The following is a 17,238-nucleotide window of genomic DNA, read 5'->3' as shown; positions in this document are numbered from 1 at the left end:
AACACAACTGGTGTTTGACTGTCTATCTCCAGATCTTTTTTTTCCATTGAAAATAAAAACCTGCCCTATTTAAGCCACTGTTATTATTTAGTTATATACAGCAGAACTTAATCCTCATTAGTCCAATTGCTTTTCCAGCCCTGCTTGTGGCTGAGGCACAGGCCTGTGACCCAGGCTCTGTTAAATATGCACAGTGGTACAGGACTTCAGTTCTGAAGAAGCAGGCCCTGAGAACTGATTTTCCAGTATGGGTAGGAGTGGAGGGATCAGGGTTTCGGAGGCAGCAGTGGGGAGACCCTGGCGTCTGCTCCCACATGTCAGGGGTGGGAGCTCCAGTGTCTGAGCCCAGCAATGGCTGTGGGGCTTTCTCTAGAACGATCTTACATGTGGTTAGGCACACTTCCTGGCTACCCAGCTTCCAAGGCCAACTCACTGGCCCTCTCAGGGATCCAGTGAGCAATCTGATACCTCTAATAAATCATTTTCCTGTTCCAGCAACAAGGAACCCAAGGGATATGGCATTCTCCTTAGGTTTGTCAAAAATGGGGCACCTGGTTGGCTCAGTTGGTTGAGCGTCCAATTTCGGCTCAGGTCACGATCTCCCAGGTCGTGAGTTCAAGCCCCACGTTGGGCTCTGTCCTGACAGCTAAGAGCCTGGAGCCTGCTTCTGATTCTGTGTCTCCCTCTCTCTCTCTGCCCTTCCCCTGCTCATACTCTCTCTCTCTTTCTCTCTCTCTCTCTGTTTCTCAAAAATAAATAAACATTAAAAAATTTAAATTCTTGATATCAAAAATAAAGATCTTGTGTTTCATACCTTAGTCTCTATCATACCTGCTTTAAACCACTGGCTTAAACCCAAGGTTTTTCTTGGACTTGAATTTAACTTTTATCCTCACTTTTCTGGGTGTGGGAGTGACTATAGTTGGCCAAAATCCATTGTTCTGTCAAAATATGGATCTACCCTCATGACTAGGTATAGCCACACAACTGAATCTCGTGAACGGAATGTAAATGATTGTAATGCATGCAATTTCTCCCTCACTTGCACAATGGGAAGTTGCTTCCTTGGGTTTTCTCTATTTCCCTTCCCATATTCATGATACAGCTTCAGCTGAGGAGTGGATGCACCCTCGGGGATGGCCGAGCCACAAAATGGCTAGGTCCCTGAATAACTTCATGGAGCAGGGCTGCCTCAACAGCCTGGCCCATTGCCCCATGAAACATGAAATGAGAATAAACTTCCACGCTCTATAACCTGCTGTCTTGGGGTCTCTATCAGCTATATCTTCCTCTGCTAATACAATGATAACCAAGGAATACTAACCAGATGACTGTAATTAACAGCAACTGATTATAGATACTTATGATGCCAAGACACCCATGTAGGCAGCCATGTGCTCAGAGTGTCTTATTTTCCCATTCTAGAAGGGGAGGATACACACTGAATGGTGTATGAGCACCATCACAGGTGCCAAAGAATCCCAAGTCTTGGGACCTCTGCTAGATCCTAGCCACAATAGAATCATCTTTTTTGGTTGCCTCAGTCTGAAGTACCTACATTCAACTGCTTCTACCCCAGATTTTAAAATGTATTATTTGGGGGCAACTGGGTGGTTCGGTTAAGTGTCCAGCTTCAGACCAGGTCATGATCTCGTGGTTTGTGAGTTCAAGCCCCGCATCAGGCCCTGTGCTATCAGCGCGGAGCCTGCTTCGGATCCTCTGTCCCCATTCCTTTCTGCCCCTCCCCTGTTCATGCTCTCTCTCTCTCTCTCTCAAAAATAAAATAAAAATAAAAATAAAAATAAAATAAAATAAAGTCAACCTTAGTTCCTTAAAGCCCTTTCATCATGAGTCTATGTATGGCATTCCAGTCAAAGCCTTGGTAAAATAACCAATGTTTGCAATGGTGCCCTGTTACAAGAAGAATAGATTCTCATTGAACTTATATAAGTGATTATGATTGCCATGGAAGAAAGAATACTCACTGAGACTTTTTGCATTTCAAAGGGTTCAGGTAGAGAGAAAAGTTAAATGTTTCAGTTTATTCACAAATGAATACTTTATCACATTTCGGTAGGTCATAGATCTCTTAAGAGAAAGTTTCCTCAATCTGGAAGAACGTTAGAGAACCAGCGATATTTCAAACAAGAATCACAAAAGCTAGACTCATTTCTTCTGAATTCATTTAGTCTCATGTTACTAATTCTTGTTCAGTTTAAATGCAGCTTTTAGTTAGTTCTGGAAATTCTTTCCCATTTCAGTTTTATGATATTAAAGATATCAAATACCTGTATTTGTCAAAAGCCCTTTTTAGCAATCTCCTTGAAGATGAAACGCATTTTGTAAGAGAATAAGAACAATTATAAATACAAAAACCCAAAATGAACATTGTTAACAATGTGATGAGAGTTCATTATGATGCAGTTGACCAGGAAATTCGGTTACTTCTGTGACACAGAACACTTCAATAATCAGAATATCGAGTGACAACCTTATACCAGAACATAAGATACCAAATAAACAAGCCGAATTAGTCAAAGAGACGTCAGTTTAATTTTAAATCTCAGGGAAGTTTGTTAAAACCTTAGAAAGATTTAAAGCGCACGCCTAAATAGGATTATAGATAATCAAAGACCTGATAAAGACAAAGACTAGAAACTGGTTTTTCCAGGCAGACAAAGAAAAAACAACTTTGTTTACATTTTCTTGCCAAGTACAAACCAAGAGTTCAAGAAACTTTGTCTTTTGAACAGAGAGGAAAGGAGAATTTCAATCTTATACCAGTGTACTTTTATTATTATTTTTTTTAACATTTATTTATTTTTGAGACAGAAAGAGACAGAGCATGAACGGGGGAGGGTAACAGAGAGAGGGAGACACAGAATCGGAAGCAGGTTCCAGGCTCTGAGCCATCAGCCCAGAGCCCGATGCGGGGCTCGAACTCATGGACCACGAGATCGTGACCTAAGCCGAAGTCGGACACTCAACCGACTGAGCCACCCAGGCGCCCCGTACCAGTGTACTTTTAAAATCCATTCATTTCAACCTTAGTCTGTCTTGGCCACACATAAAATTCCTTTCCAAAGATTTCCCTTCACAAACCTTCTACAACTTTCCTTTTCATTCATTTTTGTCCCAAGCCATTTCCCTCCAAACAACCAGTCTCATTTTAGGACTAAATTACTTTCCTTTACCTTCAACAAAAAAATGTATTTCCATTCCTTATGTCCTTTGTAAGAGTTGCTTCCCTTATTTCCATCAGTCTTAATTACATTTAGCAGAATTTTGCATTCTTAGAAACCTTAGTCTCCAGTGAAAACTAAGTAGTAACTGGCTGTGAACTGTTATACCAGAATTCCTTAGGTGGCAAATTCATGAATCAACCAAGCACAAAAGATGTTCACCAACAGACCCAAATATCCTTAATTTCTCTGCAATAAGAAGTCAAATGCAGATAAACCTTATGTTTGTAATCAATGCTTTGGCACTTTATCCTATTTGGAAAAGACCTAGAAGTCCAACGAATTCAATCCAATTTGTCATCCAAACAAAACTTTAAAGTTTCAGGTTACCAAAGACTTTGAAAGCTATCTTCACAATTACCCATGAAAACTTTGAGACAAAATTAACCATCATTTTAAGTTGTCTTTTTGCTAACAGATTGCAAGAGAAATAACACCAGCTTATTTGACCTTTAGTTAACCTTGGTAGAATAAAAATTTCATATTTAAGGCTGAAAACTCTAAAGGTATGTTTATCTTAATTACATCCACAAACTTAAATCAGGTTAAAAACCAAATTATGTTCCACCTGGGTCCACTCAAAAGTCAATCAGTTTGTTCCCCATTGGTAATTTCTACCCGGGGCTCCAGTGAGGCAATCTGAAGTGGGCAGTCCAAGGGGGGTGATTTTCACTCCTTGACAGGAATGGTAGGAGGAGAAGCCAATGGTGCCAGAGGCACCTAGGATAGTACAGGAACCAGTTATATAGGCCATACCCAAGGTGGTATGGAAACAGGAGGAGGAGGGGGGCAGGCAGAAGAGGCAAGGGTCTGCCAGAAGGCAGAGAAAGAAGGTTCCTGGTTCTAAACCTCATCACCTCAGACAGATGGGCAGATGACATGTTTTTATTTTTGTTTTTTTTTTCCACTAAAGTGGCAATACGTAGTCCACGTCAGGCCAGAGAAGACAGGAAACTTCCCCCAAAACAAAGTGTCCCCTTCGTTAGAGATGGCCTGTTTTCCCTCCAGCCACCTGGGTTCCATCAGGAGGAGGCCTATTTAGGTAATTATCATCCAATATATCAGGAGGGAGTTGACTGGCCTGGTTAGTGACCAAACATTTTCTGCAAGAGGCCCTTAGATCCAGGTCCTGGTTTAGAGCCCCCAAGGCCTGGACCTAGGGTATCTCCATCCATTTGCCCTGCTTCCTACAGAAGAGATCTAACTGATAGATCCTACTGAAGTCATGCAGTTGTTATACATGTTCTGTTATAACATGAAGTTATAGCAGATTGGTCCTTTTCTAAATTTTGCAATCTGAATTGATTTCAGTGGGTTAAAAGGCATCCCAAGGGAGAGTCCTTGGGGACTGAAGAAGAAAGAAGGTCCATTACCAAAATCCCCCCAACTCCCAGCTGGCATCCCACGCAGGGTATGTCAGAGGTTCCCTGTGTCAAAAGCGTCGAACGAAAATCGCTGTTGCTCACCATCCTGCTGTAAAGGCCCCATAGGAGGGATGCTAGTGTCCCCTCGCTTCCTCATTGCATACTAGGCTACAGATGGGTGCCTGGTGAATGGACTGAAATACCATGCCACGTTGTGTCCAAGTCTTGCAGTGAAACCGTGCTATTGCCTTGCCTTGAAGGTTATGCTATTTTTTAAGCCATGGAAAAGACTAAAAACGTTTTACAAGGGACAATTACCCAATTCTGTAGTTTAAGTAGTTAGTAGGGAACACTGACAGAAAACAGTACAGACAGAAATCCATCACGGTCTAAGCAACATTCCAACCCATGTAGTCTCTACAGCCAACACCTCTAGGAAACGGTCCCTGGTTGGGCTTTAATTCAGTTGGGCACTAGTTTCCACCAGCTCCAAGTGGAAGTCCCGCTGCCAGAAGTGGCCAGACCAGAGATGTGGAGGGGATCACATTATACCGATGAGGAGGAAACCTCATATGGGAATCTTGAGATCGGCAGCAGTGTTAGCCACCTGGGTGGCTGTCTTGTGCCCAAGACAGACAACTTTGTATAAGGACAGGAATAAAGAGAGGGCATCAGGTTTCTTACTACCTTTCTGGTCATGGTACTAACCTCCAGCCAAAAGGCAGGCTTTCTCTTCCCCATAGCATAGCCACAGGCTAGAGGATTACAGCCCGTGCAATGCACATGAAAGTGTTCCAATAAGACCATCCTCCTTGAAAAGCCCCTGGAATGAAAGTAAAGGGAGAAGAGAGGAAGTACTCACCAAGTTCGCACGGAGGCTCAGAGTCTAGATGGGAAGACTGAGTCCCTTCATGGTCACCAAATGATGTGGAAATGTGGGGGTTCAGAGCCGACAGCCAAGAAAGAATTCTTGAGACGTCTTTGGTACAAAAAGGGGGTTTTATTGAAGCACGGGGACAGGACCCGTGGGCAGAAAAAGCTGCATTGGGGTTGTGACGGATGACAGATTATATACCTTCAGGTTGGAAGGGGGTCAGGGATAGCATAAGTCTCTAGGAATTTGGAAGCAAGGTTTCCAGAGCCTTGAGGGGCTAGCCTGTTGTTAAGGTAAGGTTATTTACCATTGTCAATGACATAGCCTTGAGATAGTGATTTGATGTTGAGACCATCTGGACGGTACACAGGACTGAACCCAGTCAAGGTCTCTATATAAATTTTTAAGATTTGGCAGGTGGGTGTGGAGATCTACTCGCCTTGCGGCCACCCAAGACAAGCCTCATATGTAAGATCCCATGCTCATGAAACCTGCCACCTACCAACCTGGAGTGACCCGCCTGTTTCTTCTGTCTCTCCCTGCCCTCCTAGTACAGGGGCCAGTCTCAGATTATATCTGGGAAGATCCCGAGGAGCTTGCAAACTAACATGCTACGATGACAAGGTAACTGTGACAGAGACCATATGGCACCCAAAGCCCAAAATACGTACCATCTAGCCCTTTACAGAAAACATTTGCCAACTCCTGTTCTAGAGCTACATCTATTTTACTCAGATTTAGTATTTTTATTCTCTCTACTGATCTTTTAACTTAGTGTCACTCCTAATTTCTGTTACTTCTTTCCTTTTTACTCTTATCCTTTCTTGTTCTATTGAGAGATGTCGTGTGGACCAAGAGGCAAAGATGAAATAAAACAAAAGCATGTACTCAGGGTCTCAGAACTGTAATTCAGGGAGCACAGACTTGGGCAGCAACCCAAGTTCCCTTACGGAACAAAAGGCAAAGGTTTTAAAAGACATTTATATGTGTTTACAAAGAATTGTGATTGGTGTTGGTGGCAGAAAACTAACGTTGGCTGAATATAGTTGGTTGCTAAGTCTATTACTGAGCAAAATCTCTAACTGAAGAAAGTTGCAGGCATTTGGGCAGAGTCTGGAATCTTTGCAATTTGGCCCAGTTCAAAGTTTATGGTTTCATTAATGAGGATGTGCATAAGGTCTATCTCCTTAATAGCCTCCTCACTGCATTTAAAACACCCCCTCTTTAAAAAAAATTTTTTTAAATGTGTATTTATTATTGAGAGAGAGAGAGAGAGAGAGCAGGAGCATGAGCATGGGAGGGGCAGAGAGAGGGGGAGACACAGAATCTGAAGCAGACTCCAGGCTCTGAGCTGTCAGCACAGGGCCCGATGCAGGGCTCAAACTCAGGAACCGCGAGATCATGACCTGAGTCAAAGTCGGACACTTAACCTGCTGAGCCACCCAGGTGCCCCCAAACCCCTTAACATAAGTGATTACATTTCACTTCACCTTTCACAGTTGTTAAAAACACAGAGGAAGGGTATCTAAAGCAGGGAAAACACCCAGGAAAGGGTGACAGAATGTAGTCAGCCAGGATCCCAGACTATCAGTGGACTGCCCAACCCCTAAGAGCCCCTGAACCACAACACAGAGTACTTACTACAAGCTCCCAAGAGGCATTCCATGAATGCTGAATGAAATAGGAACCCAGACACAGAAGAGCCTCTCTCTTTTTGTAGAGACCCCACGCAGAGGCACAGAAGTATATGAAGTAGAGATACAAATGAACAAGAATCCTTAGGACCCTACATGCCCCCTTTCTGGGCACCACACACACATCCCCATTAACCAAGCCGGCCCAATGCACAACAGCAAATGGGACTCGCATATCACAAAACACAGTGGGGCCTGAATCAAACGGCCAGGAGTGAAGAAGACAAGATGTGTCAGGAGTGAGTAAGGCTTTACTGGGGATCAGGCTGGGCTGGGCAGGGACACCCTGGGGGAACCAGGAGTATACATCAGGCCATATTGGGCTTCAGGGCAGTGCCGGGGAGCTCGGGGCTGAGCACTACAGACCAGGAGCCAGTCAGGCTCCTGAAAGTAGAGCAACCACTGAGGGAAGAAAGGTCTGGCTGGCTCTAGCACAGGGGCTAACATTGGTGGGGAAGGGAATGTGCCAAAGTGGAGAGCCGGTGTCAAAGGGCCTGGATGAAAACGGAACAGGGAGGGGGAAAAGGGGGGCGCCAATAAGGTATTTCATGGGGACAGAGGAATGTAACAAAGGGCAAGGAAGCAAGAAAGCTGTTCGGGGAGACAGGGCAGCCACAGCTCTGGCTCTTCCCTCCCATCGCCTCCCGCGTAGGCCTACTTGTTGCCCCAAAAGGCGATCTTTAGAAACAGAGGGCCTGGGAGGAAGCGGCTGGACTTCATGTAGGCAGAGATCTTCTTCAGGCCCTGCGAGTGGAAGAAGGCCCACCATCAGGATCTGCTGCCCCGCTGGGGCTCAAGCAGTCCTACTGAGGCACATCAAGTATGGCACCAGTCCTCCTGAGGTCCAGTGTCAAGACATAAAACAGTCTTCCTGTCATCCACAACTGGCCTAACTTACATCTTCCAGCTACCTGTGACCACTGTGACAAATAAGAGCACATCTGGAGACTCTACCCTGTGCTGGGGGCTGTACTTCCACTGGAGACAACGACACAGGTGTAGAACCTCCACTAACCACCCACACGAGAGGTCCTACTCTCTCCGTTCATCAGAAGGCAAGCTGACAGACACACAAAGGGCTCCAGGGCCTCCTCAGGCTCCCAGGGCGAGTAGGGGGGAGGGGCTCGAGTGCAGCTGCTCTTTCCGGGTCTGTGCTCTTTCTGCCGCCCCCCTCCTCCCCACCCAACCCTCTCAGGAGGCCCTGTCCCTCTCTGTCTTACAAACACCCTCCTTTTGCCAAGGGAGGCTCCCGGCTTCCCAGGGTTTGCTATACAGGGAACCCCAGTACAAAGGGGGGATCAGAATGAGCCCGGGCAGCTGGCACCAGAGGCCAGACCTCACCCAGTGACTCAGCAAAACCTGCACGAAAGGGAGAGGCTAGGGAGCGTGACAGTCAGGCCAGGCCAGACCCTGATTACCCTATCTGAAAGGAAAAAGTCCAACTGCTTGGCCTGGTACCTGAGCCCAATGTCATGGGAACCAACTACCTCCTCTCAGTTCCTGCCGCAGCCATTGGGCAGATGGCACTCAGGGATGTCTGAGCACCATCTTCCCAAGACATGGAGGGCCCAGTGAGTTCTAAAGGACTCAAACATCCTGGGACTGCCTGTACCGAGCAGGCCACACACGGCAGCCCACAGCTGTCTTTGTCCTTCCTGCTAGCCGGTCCCAGGAGCTCTGGCATAATCTCCAAGCCCAGTCACCCAGGGCCCAGAACCAGGGCTGATACAAACCAGCTGAGAAAGCAGATCTCTCGATGGGGACTGGGAAAGGGAAACAGACTGCGGGCTGAAAATCCTGCTGGACGAGTGCCCCAAATCCCCACATCTCTCATAAAGCAGACTCTGTGCCCTCCAGCGAGTGACGAAGGGTGACCGGTGACGTCAGATGAGGCCCAGGCTGTGCACCCCCAGCCTCCACTTGGTAGCACCCACACCACAAGGCTGAGTGCTCTTGTGGTCCTCTGCCTGTACTGAGTCCCAGGACGCTGGCTGCGGGACCCTTGCTTCCCCACTATGCCTGACACAGTGCCTCGCACACAGCACAAGATCAGGTCAGCAAAGAGGACTTACAATGAATGGACCCTCCCATCTCTGACATAGAATCTTAGGTAATTGGAATGAGGAAGGAAAGGGACACACGGAGGTAAGGGAAGAAGAGTGCCCCGCCACAGAAGACTCAAGATGAGCTCCTTCCGCAGGGGCCCCCGCTTATGTCCTCACCTCCCAGAACCAGCTACACACCTGGGGTCTCAGCGCAGCCCCACCCGGGGATCAGGTTGCTGCGAAGCTGCCCGGAGGCGCAGAGTAAATGTTGTCTGTGTCCTTCTCATGCAGTATCAGCCCTCCCCCGTCTCCACTCCACTAACGCCAGCGACACGCACACTCCTGAACATCGGCTGCATTCACGTGGTCCCGAGCGTGTGACCCGGACAAGTAAAGGTCCGGAAGCGTACCTTCTGGTGCAGGAAAGGGAGAGACACTCACTGCAGCCCATAGCAACCAGCCACTGCCTGGGAGCCCAGAACAGCCTGCACTGCCTCTGTGACCTTCAGCAAAATGCCTTCTCCTTTCTGCCTCGTTGCTCTAATCTGTAACGTGGAGGTGACAGCCCTGCCACCATGCAGGAGTGTCGTAAAGATTAAATTTCCCACGATATAGGTAAGATGTGAGCACAGTCCGGCATAAAGCAAATCCTCCACACATCTAGCCATTCTTTCTTTTAGTTTAAGACTAGGAAAGGATCAGAGAAAAGACAGAAGACAAACGACAAATAACTAGTAGGGAGGATAGGGGAATCACCTCAAAGCGGGCCACAAACTCTTTCAGGTTGGGGAATGCGTCCAGAGACTTGGGCTCAAATATGCAGTGCAGGTCAAGGATGTCATAAGCCAGGAAATCCAAACAGGTGATCTAAGACGGGCAAAGAACAAATGAGCACCTAACTCTGAAGCTGGGAGAAACGACAACCCCCATCCCCCAAAGCATTCCCCTTACCTTCTCCCCTGCAAACCAAGGCCTCTTCCCCAGAAACTGTGAGTATAGCTTCATCTCGCCTGGGATGGACTCCAGATACGCAGGCTTCAGTCTCTCCTGAGGCACAGAGGCACCATCACCACCCTCAGGCACAGACTCTCTGGGCAGATATGCAGGGCTCCCCTGGGTTGTGCATGATCCCCAGTGCCTCCACTGGAGCTGGGCCATTGTCCAGCCTATGAATTCTCCAATCTGTGTTCAGCAGACTCCTACTGGGCACCACCTCCCATCTGGGAGAGGCAGAGGGAAGGCAGAGAACAACACCTCACTGTCCCTGAATTTGTCACCACTCATCTTCAAACGCCACCGTCCCCCACCCCCACCTCCCCGCCCCCCGGTCCAATTCAGGAGTGCTGTGAGAGCCTGGCAGAGCTCTGGACTCAGGCATCAGACAGAAGCAAAGAAGACATAACTGAAACGGCCTAATGGAAAGATATTCTATAGTCTACCTTGTGGGTGATAGATAGGAGCAGCACTTGAGCAGTTTCTGGAAAGATGTAGAATTTGTGAGATTGAGAGAAAGAAGAGAGAGGTACAAAGCCCTGTGGCTGCCCCTGAGCTGCCTGCTGCACAAAGATGCTCAGACTTGGGGGTGTCAGGAGACAGTGTGAGCTAACAAGGCAAACACACTGTCTAGGAACTAAATTTCCAACTTGGGGACTGGACTCTATCTTAAGGTTAGCAAGAACTGAGTCAGAGGTTTCATCTAATGCACTGAGTTAAGAAGGCCACTTTGACGACAGTATAGGGACTGGCTTGGGGATCAGAAGCTCCACGGGGCTCAAATGTCAAGTACAGGGATCGCAAAAGTCCTGTCAAAATCCGGCCCAGCCCAGCCTGGTCCAGGGAAGGGACTCACAAAGTCAGGGCTGTAGCAGACCCTGGTGAGCTGATTAGAGGCGTCCATAGCTTGGTTCTCCAAAAGATCCACATGAATCACCTCCTCTTCTGTCTCCCCACCTTCAGTCTACACAAATGAGACTCACTGTCACCATTTCACCCCAGGCAAGCCCAGGGGCATGGCCACCTCTTCCCCGCATCCCGTCCCCAGCCCCACTCACACAGGTTGTGTTTGCGGGCAATGTAGCAAAGGATGATCTTGTGAGCCCCATCAATTAAGTAGGGCAGCTGCAAGGGCAATTGGGGCAGGTGGGTAGGCCACGGGCCCCCTGCACCCCCTCCCTTGAACAAGGGCACTCTCAGTGCCTGGCTCATGGTAGGCACTAAATCAGCATATTGCAAATGATTGACCGGGCTGGTACCTAGAGCATGGTGGAGAACCGGGAAGCTGAGAGCCTGAGAAGAAGGCAGCAAATCCTGAAACCTCTGAGCTGGGAAAGCAGATGGTGGAGACCCCCACCTCCTCACTTGTCCCCACATCACTCTCACCCCTGTACCTACATTGGGAAAGTCCAGGCCCAGCTTGAATTTTTCATCCAGCCACTGGCTTCTGTCATAGTCCGGAGCTGTGGTGGAGAACAGGGAGTGAAACAGACTCCCCAGACGCCACCTCCTTTGATGACTGGGGGATGGGGGTGTGGATGAGGAGTCAGTGGCAAAGCCCCCCAAACAGGTGGATCTGGAATCTGGACCACTAAGTCTCACATTCCATGTTTGGGGACAAAGAACGCTTATAACACTCTGGAACCCGCAGCAGTATCTTACAAAACACTTAGGTAAGTCCTAAGGGGAATCCACCCGATTACTGATTCAGGGGCTCCAGCACCCTCCTCTTCTGTCCTGCCTTGGAAGGCCAAGCTGCTGCACGGCTCAGAGGAATTAGGGAAGGGCAGGCCCTGCTCCAGCTGGGGCGAGTGGCAGGGGTGAGCAGCACATGGCCAGGGCATGGGGGGCTTGGTCACTAGTCAGGAGGAGCCGGGCACATGTCAGAACTCGACGGGATGCCATTACCATCCCCCATCGTGTACTTCTTTCCCTCATAGTGTGAGTCTATGTAGGCCAGGAGCAGGTGGATGGCGTGAGCCCGCTGGGAGGGAAACCCGAGGAAGACATCAGAGAAGTCCTGACATCCTGCTTTTCTCTGCTGCAGATAATCTCATTCAGCTCCCAGAGCCGCCACCCGCGCGCGACACACACACACACACACACACACACACACACACGGACTCAGACACACCCCCACTTGAGAAGGACAGGTAATGGCTGAACTGCAGCTGGCCAGGAGTTGGAACCTTCTGGGAGTATTGGCAGCTGGCCCCATTTCCTGCCCTCGCGCCCCTCCTCTCCCCACCCCCACCCCCAGCCCGGTGCCCCCTCGCTCACCCTACGGATGTCCCAGTAACCTAAGATCATGGTGGCTGTCAGCGTTTCGTGGTCTTAGGATAAGGCCCAAGCCGAACTGAGCTAGAAGTTGACCGGCGTGCATGCGGGGCCGGGGCGGGGCCTGACTGCGCCCCTAGGCCCGGCTTGTGCTCCGCCCTGCCCCCCTTCTACCTCCTTCCGCTCCCAAAGGAGGCGACAGCGACCGGAGGCCAGGCCGGCTGCAGGAGGACCTAGTGCGTCGTCCTCCAGTCGCCGGGGTGCAGTAGCCTCGTCCAAGGCTGAAGGCCACCGGCCTAGGGCGCCCCGGTTCCCCACAGCCCCGCGGCTCCCGGCCCCATCCAGAGCTCTGTCTCTAGTTCTGGGAGCTGGCAGGGCACCCGGAGACTAGTCCGGATCGCAGAGCTCACTCCTCTCCCTCTTTCCCGGTAGGCATCGCTTGGCTTCGACCCTCGGCTGCTCTGGGATCCTCTGTCTAGTTAAGGCCAAAGAGCGGTATCCCTCATCCGGAGTTTGCTACAGCAGCACCTGTCCCGGGAGGCCCAGGAGGCCCAGGATTCGGTCCTGTCTGAAAACTTCTCCCTGGACATGTCTTGGAGTACAGACTATCAGTGATGGAACTACCACCCAGGACAAGGGGCAAAGAATAGGAAATGTGGTCTCAGTGTTTCCCAAGGGCCCATCCCTTCAGTCACGTGGCTGGGACTCAGGCTCAAGTGGAAATGAATCAATTACCCTTATGTCTGAAGTTGTGAATCTGAATCCAGAACCAGTCCCGGCAAAGGGCAGGGTTATGAGGTGCAGCCCCAGAGATGTCCTGCCAGCCAGCTAGATGTCCCGCACGTGGACAGCACAGTGACAGGGATTGTGCTGGTCACAGAATGTGAGTGAAGGGGGAAGGGAAGGCACCTGTCCTGCCTCAGAGGGCAGCCAGAGGGGGTGGTCAGCAGGAGGGTGGAAGACGCCCCACAGGACCACACTCAGGCTGGCCCTGCACACCCGGGGCTGCCTAGGTCCATGCATTCCAGCCCCGGCCCTAGCTGTGACCCATGTGTGCTTTTCGTATGTCACGGTGGCCCAGGTGGCCTTGAAGTCCTTCTGTGATCTGTGACACGTGGCACAACCTCCACAGCAACAATATCCTAGCTGCTGACATTGCTCTTTGAAGGCAGAGGACTCTTTCAGAACTAGACGAGTAGGACAGAGCTTGGCCTGGGGCTCACTCTCCTTTGTATAAACAAGGTTTCATGGAGAAGTGACAGCAGAAGAAGGGAACCTTATAACACAAATGGGTTACAAGTGAAAGCACAGGTTGGTGCACTACAGAAAAATAAGCTTAAAATGAACACTTTGTTAATTGTCCACAGTGTGAACCCAATATTCAGTAAGGATTTCAAAGTACCAGAATCGAGTGTGGAGCGGGGAATGAGGAGGACACAGAGGCAACACCGAATTCCTATTAAATTACAGAAGTCAGAGGCCTGCCCATCTCCACTAACTTGAGGAGCTGGGAGAGAGTGTCGCCTGAGGCAGGAAGAGCTCAGCCTCTGTTGCACGTGCTCCCCATCCATTCACCCCCTTGCCAGCAGCAAGTCCTCCAGGTCTGGGTCCAAGCTCAGGATGCAGCCTTTGGGTCAAGGTGAATTCCAGGTAAGTTTGTCCACAGGGAGGCGATGGTGGTCAAGGGCCAAACACACATAAGCTGGCTCTCTTAGTAGTTGTGTTTTCAGAATACATTAAGGAGTTGTCATTTTGAGTTTTATACACCTTCAGCCTGGAACAGCTGAACATTACTAGATTCCACCGAGAAAGTTACACGTGGAAGTTAACAAGAAGCAGAATAATAACATGTAAAATGGGTAGAACAGACACTGTTCCATTGGCATTCATCCATCTGGCCATTCCTTTATTGGCAAACAACCACCGAGATGCTGTCAAATAGTAGACCCTGTGAATGAGACAATCCAGGCTGTAAAACTGGAAGTCCTGGGCAACTGGGAAGGGAAAGATGTTTTGAGCTATGGGACACGTTCCCTGTGTAAACTGAGAGACAGTAAGAGAGAGAGAGGTGGAACACAGGAGAAAGGACACTGAGGAGACAGGAGATGGGTCCAGAGCTTGCATGGCCCCTTCAGAAGAAAAAGAACAATTCTGCAGAAGGAGGAGGAGGAGGACTGGCCTGGGTGCGCAGGGCCCAGAGGATCATGCCAATGGATGCAGTGGGTTGGTGCAAGGCAATAGGGAGCCATGGGGAGCAGGGAAGCTGGAGAGTGGCCTGAAGGGAGTGAGTGTAGCCAGTTGTTGCCAGGCAGAAATTCAGTCCCGGTATTGCCACATCCTCTGGATTTGTATGTGTTCTCTCCTGATTTTAAAATGTTGACAAGTTCAGTTTTAAATTCAAATTGTGTCAAATTTGGCCTAAGGGACTCTAATCTGACTTCTGGATTTCATTCCATAGTTGCTTCCAGCTCTATTGCTAATATGCTAAGCTCTCAAAGTAAATTTTAAAAATTCAATAAAATATAGCCTCAAAATATAAAATGACACATTAGAATTAAATACCAACAGTGGTTTTAAAATACCTTGCTTCATGGTAATTTTTAAAAGTCTTTTAAATATTGTCTGAATAAACTTCAGATTTCAAGATATAAAAACCATTTTTTAATCTAGAAAGGAAAATGTCAATCATGTTTCAGAAGACGCTGCAATAGTGGAATTTAGAAAATAAATTTTCTGGACGCCTATTGTGTTACGAATGAAGAGAAACGAGCTAAGGCTTCAAGAATTTAGGAAGGATTAAAGTTCAAAATAAAATGTGGAATTCTATTTATTCATGTTTCAATCTTGGTACATTTGGTGTTTCTAGGAATGTGTCCCTGTATCTAGGTTATCCAATTTGTTGGCATACAGTTTTTCATCATATTCTCCTATAATTGTACTTCTGTAGTATCTGTAGTCCTGTCCCATTTTTCATTACTGAGTCTAGTATTTTGCAGCTTCTCTTTTTTTTTTTTCTTAGTCAATCCAGCTGAGGTTTGTCACTTTTGTTAAGCTCTTCAAAGAAGTTTTGTTAACCTTTTTGTTGATTTTATCTATTGTTTTTCTATTCTATTTATTTCTGCTCTGATCTTTATTTCCCCTCTTCTCCTAAGTTGGGTTTATTTTGTTCTCTTTCTAGTTCCTTAGGTTGTGAAGTCAGGCTATTGATTTGAGATCCTTGTTTTTTAATGTAAACATTTGCAGCCATAATTTTCCCCTTAGCACGGCTTTTGCTGCATCCCATAAGTGTTGGTATGTGGCACTTTGATTTTCATTCATCTCTCAGGATTTTCTAATTTCCCCATGTGATTTCTTCTTTAGCTATCAGTGGTTTCAAATACGTTGCTTAATTTTCACCAATTTTCAAATTTTCCAGTTTCCTTCTGTTACTGATTTCTGACTTCATCCCAGTGTGTTTGAAGTGGAATGTTGGTATGATGTCTATATCTTTTTTTTTTTTTTTTTTTAATTCTTGGGACTTAATTCGTGGCCTGACATATGCTGGAGATTGCCCCATGTGCACTTGAGAAGAATCTGTATACTTTTTTTGCTAGCTTGAGTGTTCTAATACGTCTGTTAGATATGTTATGTTGCTCAAGCCCTCTGTTTCCTTATTCATCTTCCATGTGGTCATCCTATCCAATATCGTGTGTGTGGTATTTAAGTCTCCAACTGTTGTAGAACTATTTCTCTTTTCAATTCTATCAGTTTTGGCATATATACATATATGTACTCTCTCTCTATATGTCTGTTATTATTAGGTGCACGGTGTTTATAATTTTTATATTTTATGTCTTCTTGCTTTATTGAATATGTTTTTAAAAGTTTATTTATTATTTATTTTGAAGGGGGAGGGGCAGAGAGAGAGGAAGAGAGAATCCCAAGCAGGCTCTGCGCTGACAGTGTGGGTTTGAACTCACAAACCGCAAGATCATGACCTGGGCCAAAATATTGAATACTTTTTAATATATAATGTCCTTATATATAATATAATATATATATAATATATAATGTCCATATATAATATATATAATATATACATATATTATATACATATTATATGTACATGTATATATTATATGTATATATATATATATATAAGTACTGTCTCTTCTTTGTCTCTTATAATATTTTTTTACTTAAAGTCTATTTTGTTTGATATTAGTATACACATTTTTGGTCTCTTTTGGTTACTATTTGCATGAAATATCTTTCTCCATCCTTTCATTTTCAACCTATTTGTGTCTTTGATCCAAAGTGTGTCTCTTACAGCTGGCATACAGTTAGATCATGGTTTTCTTTTATGCATTCTGTCAACCTGTGTCTTTTGATTGGAGAGTTTAATTCATTTACATTCAAATAATTTATTGATAAGGTATAACTTACTTTTATCATTTTACTCTTTGTTTTCTATTTGCCTTATAGTTCCCCCCCCCCATTTCCTGCAATACTGTCTTCTTTTGTGTGTAGTTGATTTCTTGTCATTACAGTGTTTATTTCCCTTCTCATTTCTATTTGTGTGTATTCTGTAGCTACTTTTCTTTGTAGTTCCCATGGGGATTACATTCAACATCCTAAAATATAACACTCTTATTCGAACTTACATGAGATCAATTTGAATGACACTCAGAAACTCAGCTCTTACACATCTCTATCCCCTCTCTTTGATTATCAATGTCACAAAATTACATCTTTATGCATGTGGGTCCC

The 17,238-nt window shown here is 46.8% G+C and overlaps 1 protein-coding gene across 1 annotated transcript; it reads right to left on the bottom strand.

Annotated features, from left to right (window-relative positions):
• Nucleotides 1-7,405: 7,405 nt before the first annotated feature.
• Nucleotides 7,406-12,522, bottom strand: GSTM4 (glutathione S-transferase mu 4). Its single transcript, XM_040456439.1, has 8 exons — nucleotides 12,498-12,522; nucleotides 12,121-12,264; nucleotides 11,611-11,675; nucleotides 11,271-11,337; nucleotides 11,069-11,169; nucleotides 10,171-10,266; nucleotides 9,976-10,086; nucleotides 7,406-7,918 (listed from the first exon to the last, which is right to left on the bottom strand). Exons 1-8 carry the CDS (start codon nucleotides 12,520-12,522, stop codon nucleotides 7,829-7,831), a joined length of 699 nt encoding a protein of 232 aa, XP_040312373.1. The 3' UTR covers nucleotides 7,406-7,828.
• Nucleotides 12,523-17,238: the final 4,716 nt, after the last annotated feature.

Source organism: Herpailurus yagouaroundi, unplaced genomic scaffold (genome assembly GCF_014898765.1).
Source record: "Herpailurus yagouaroundi ecotype Mexico unplaced genomic scaffold, PumYag 77, whole genome shotgun sequence".
NCBI classification, from domain to species: Eukaryota; Metazoa; Chordata; class Mammalia; order Carnivora; family Felidae; genus Herpailurus; species Herpailurus yagouaroundi.
This window is presented reverse-complemented; position numbering and strand designations above follow the sequence as displayed.

What these genes read in the sequence shown, in the direction of transcription:
- GSTM4 (XM_040456439.1), bottom strand. Translation starts at nt 12,522, where the DNA reads ATGATCTTAGGTTACTGGGACATCC. An exon ending in TCTGCTACAGCCCTGACTTT is followed by an intron (nt 10,267 to 11,068) that starts GTGAGTCCCTTC and finishes TCTGTGCCTCAG; the next exon opens with GAGAGACTGAAGCCTGCGTA. An exon ending in CTTGGTTTGCAGGGGAGAAG is followed by an intron (nt 10,087 to 10,170) that starts GTAAGGGGAATG and finishes TGCCCGTCTTAG; the next exon opens with ATCACCTGTTTGGATTTCCT.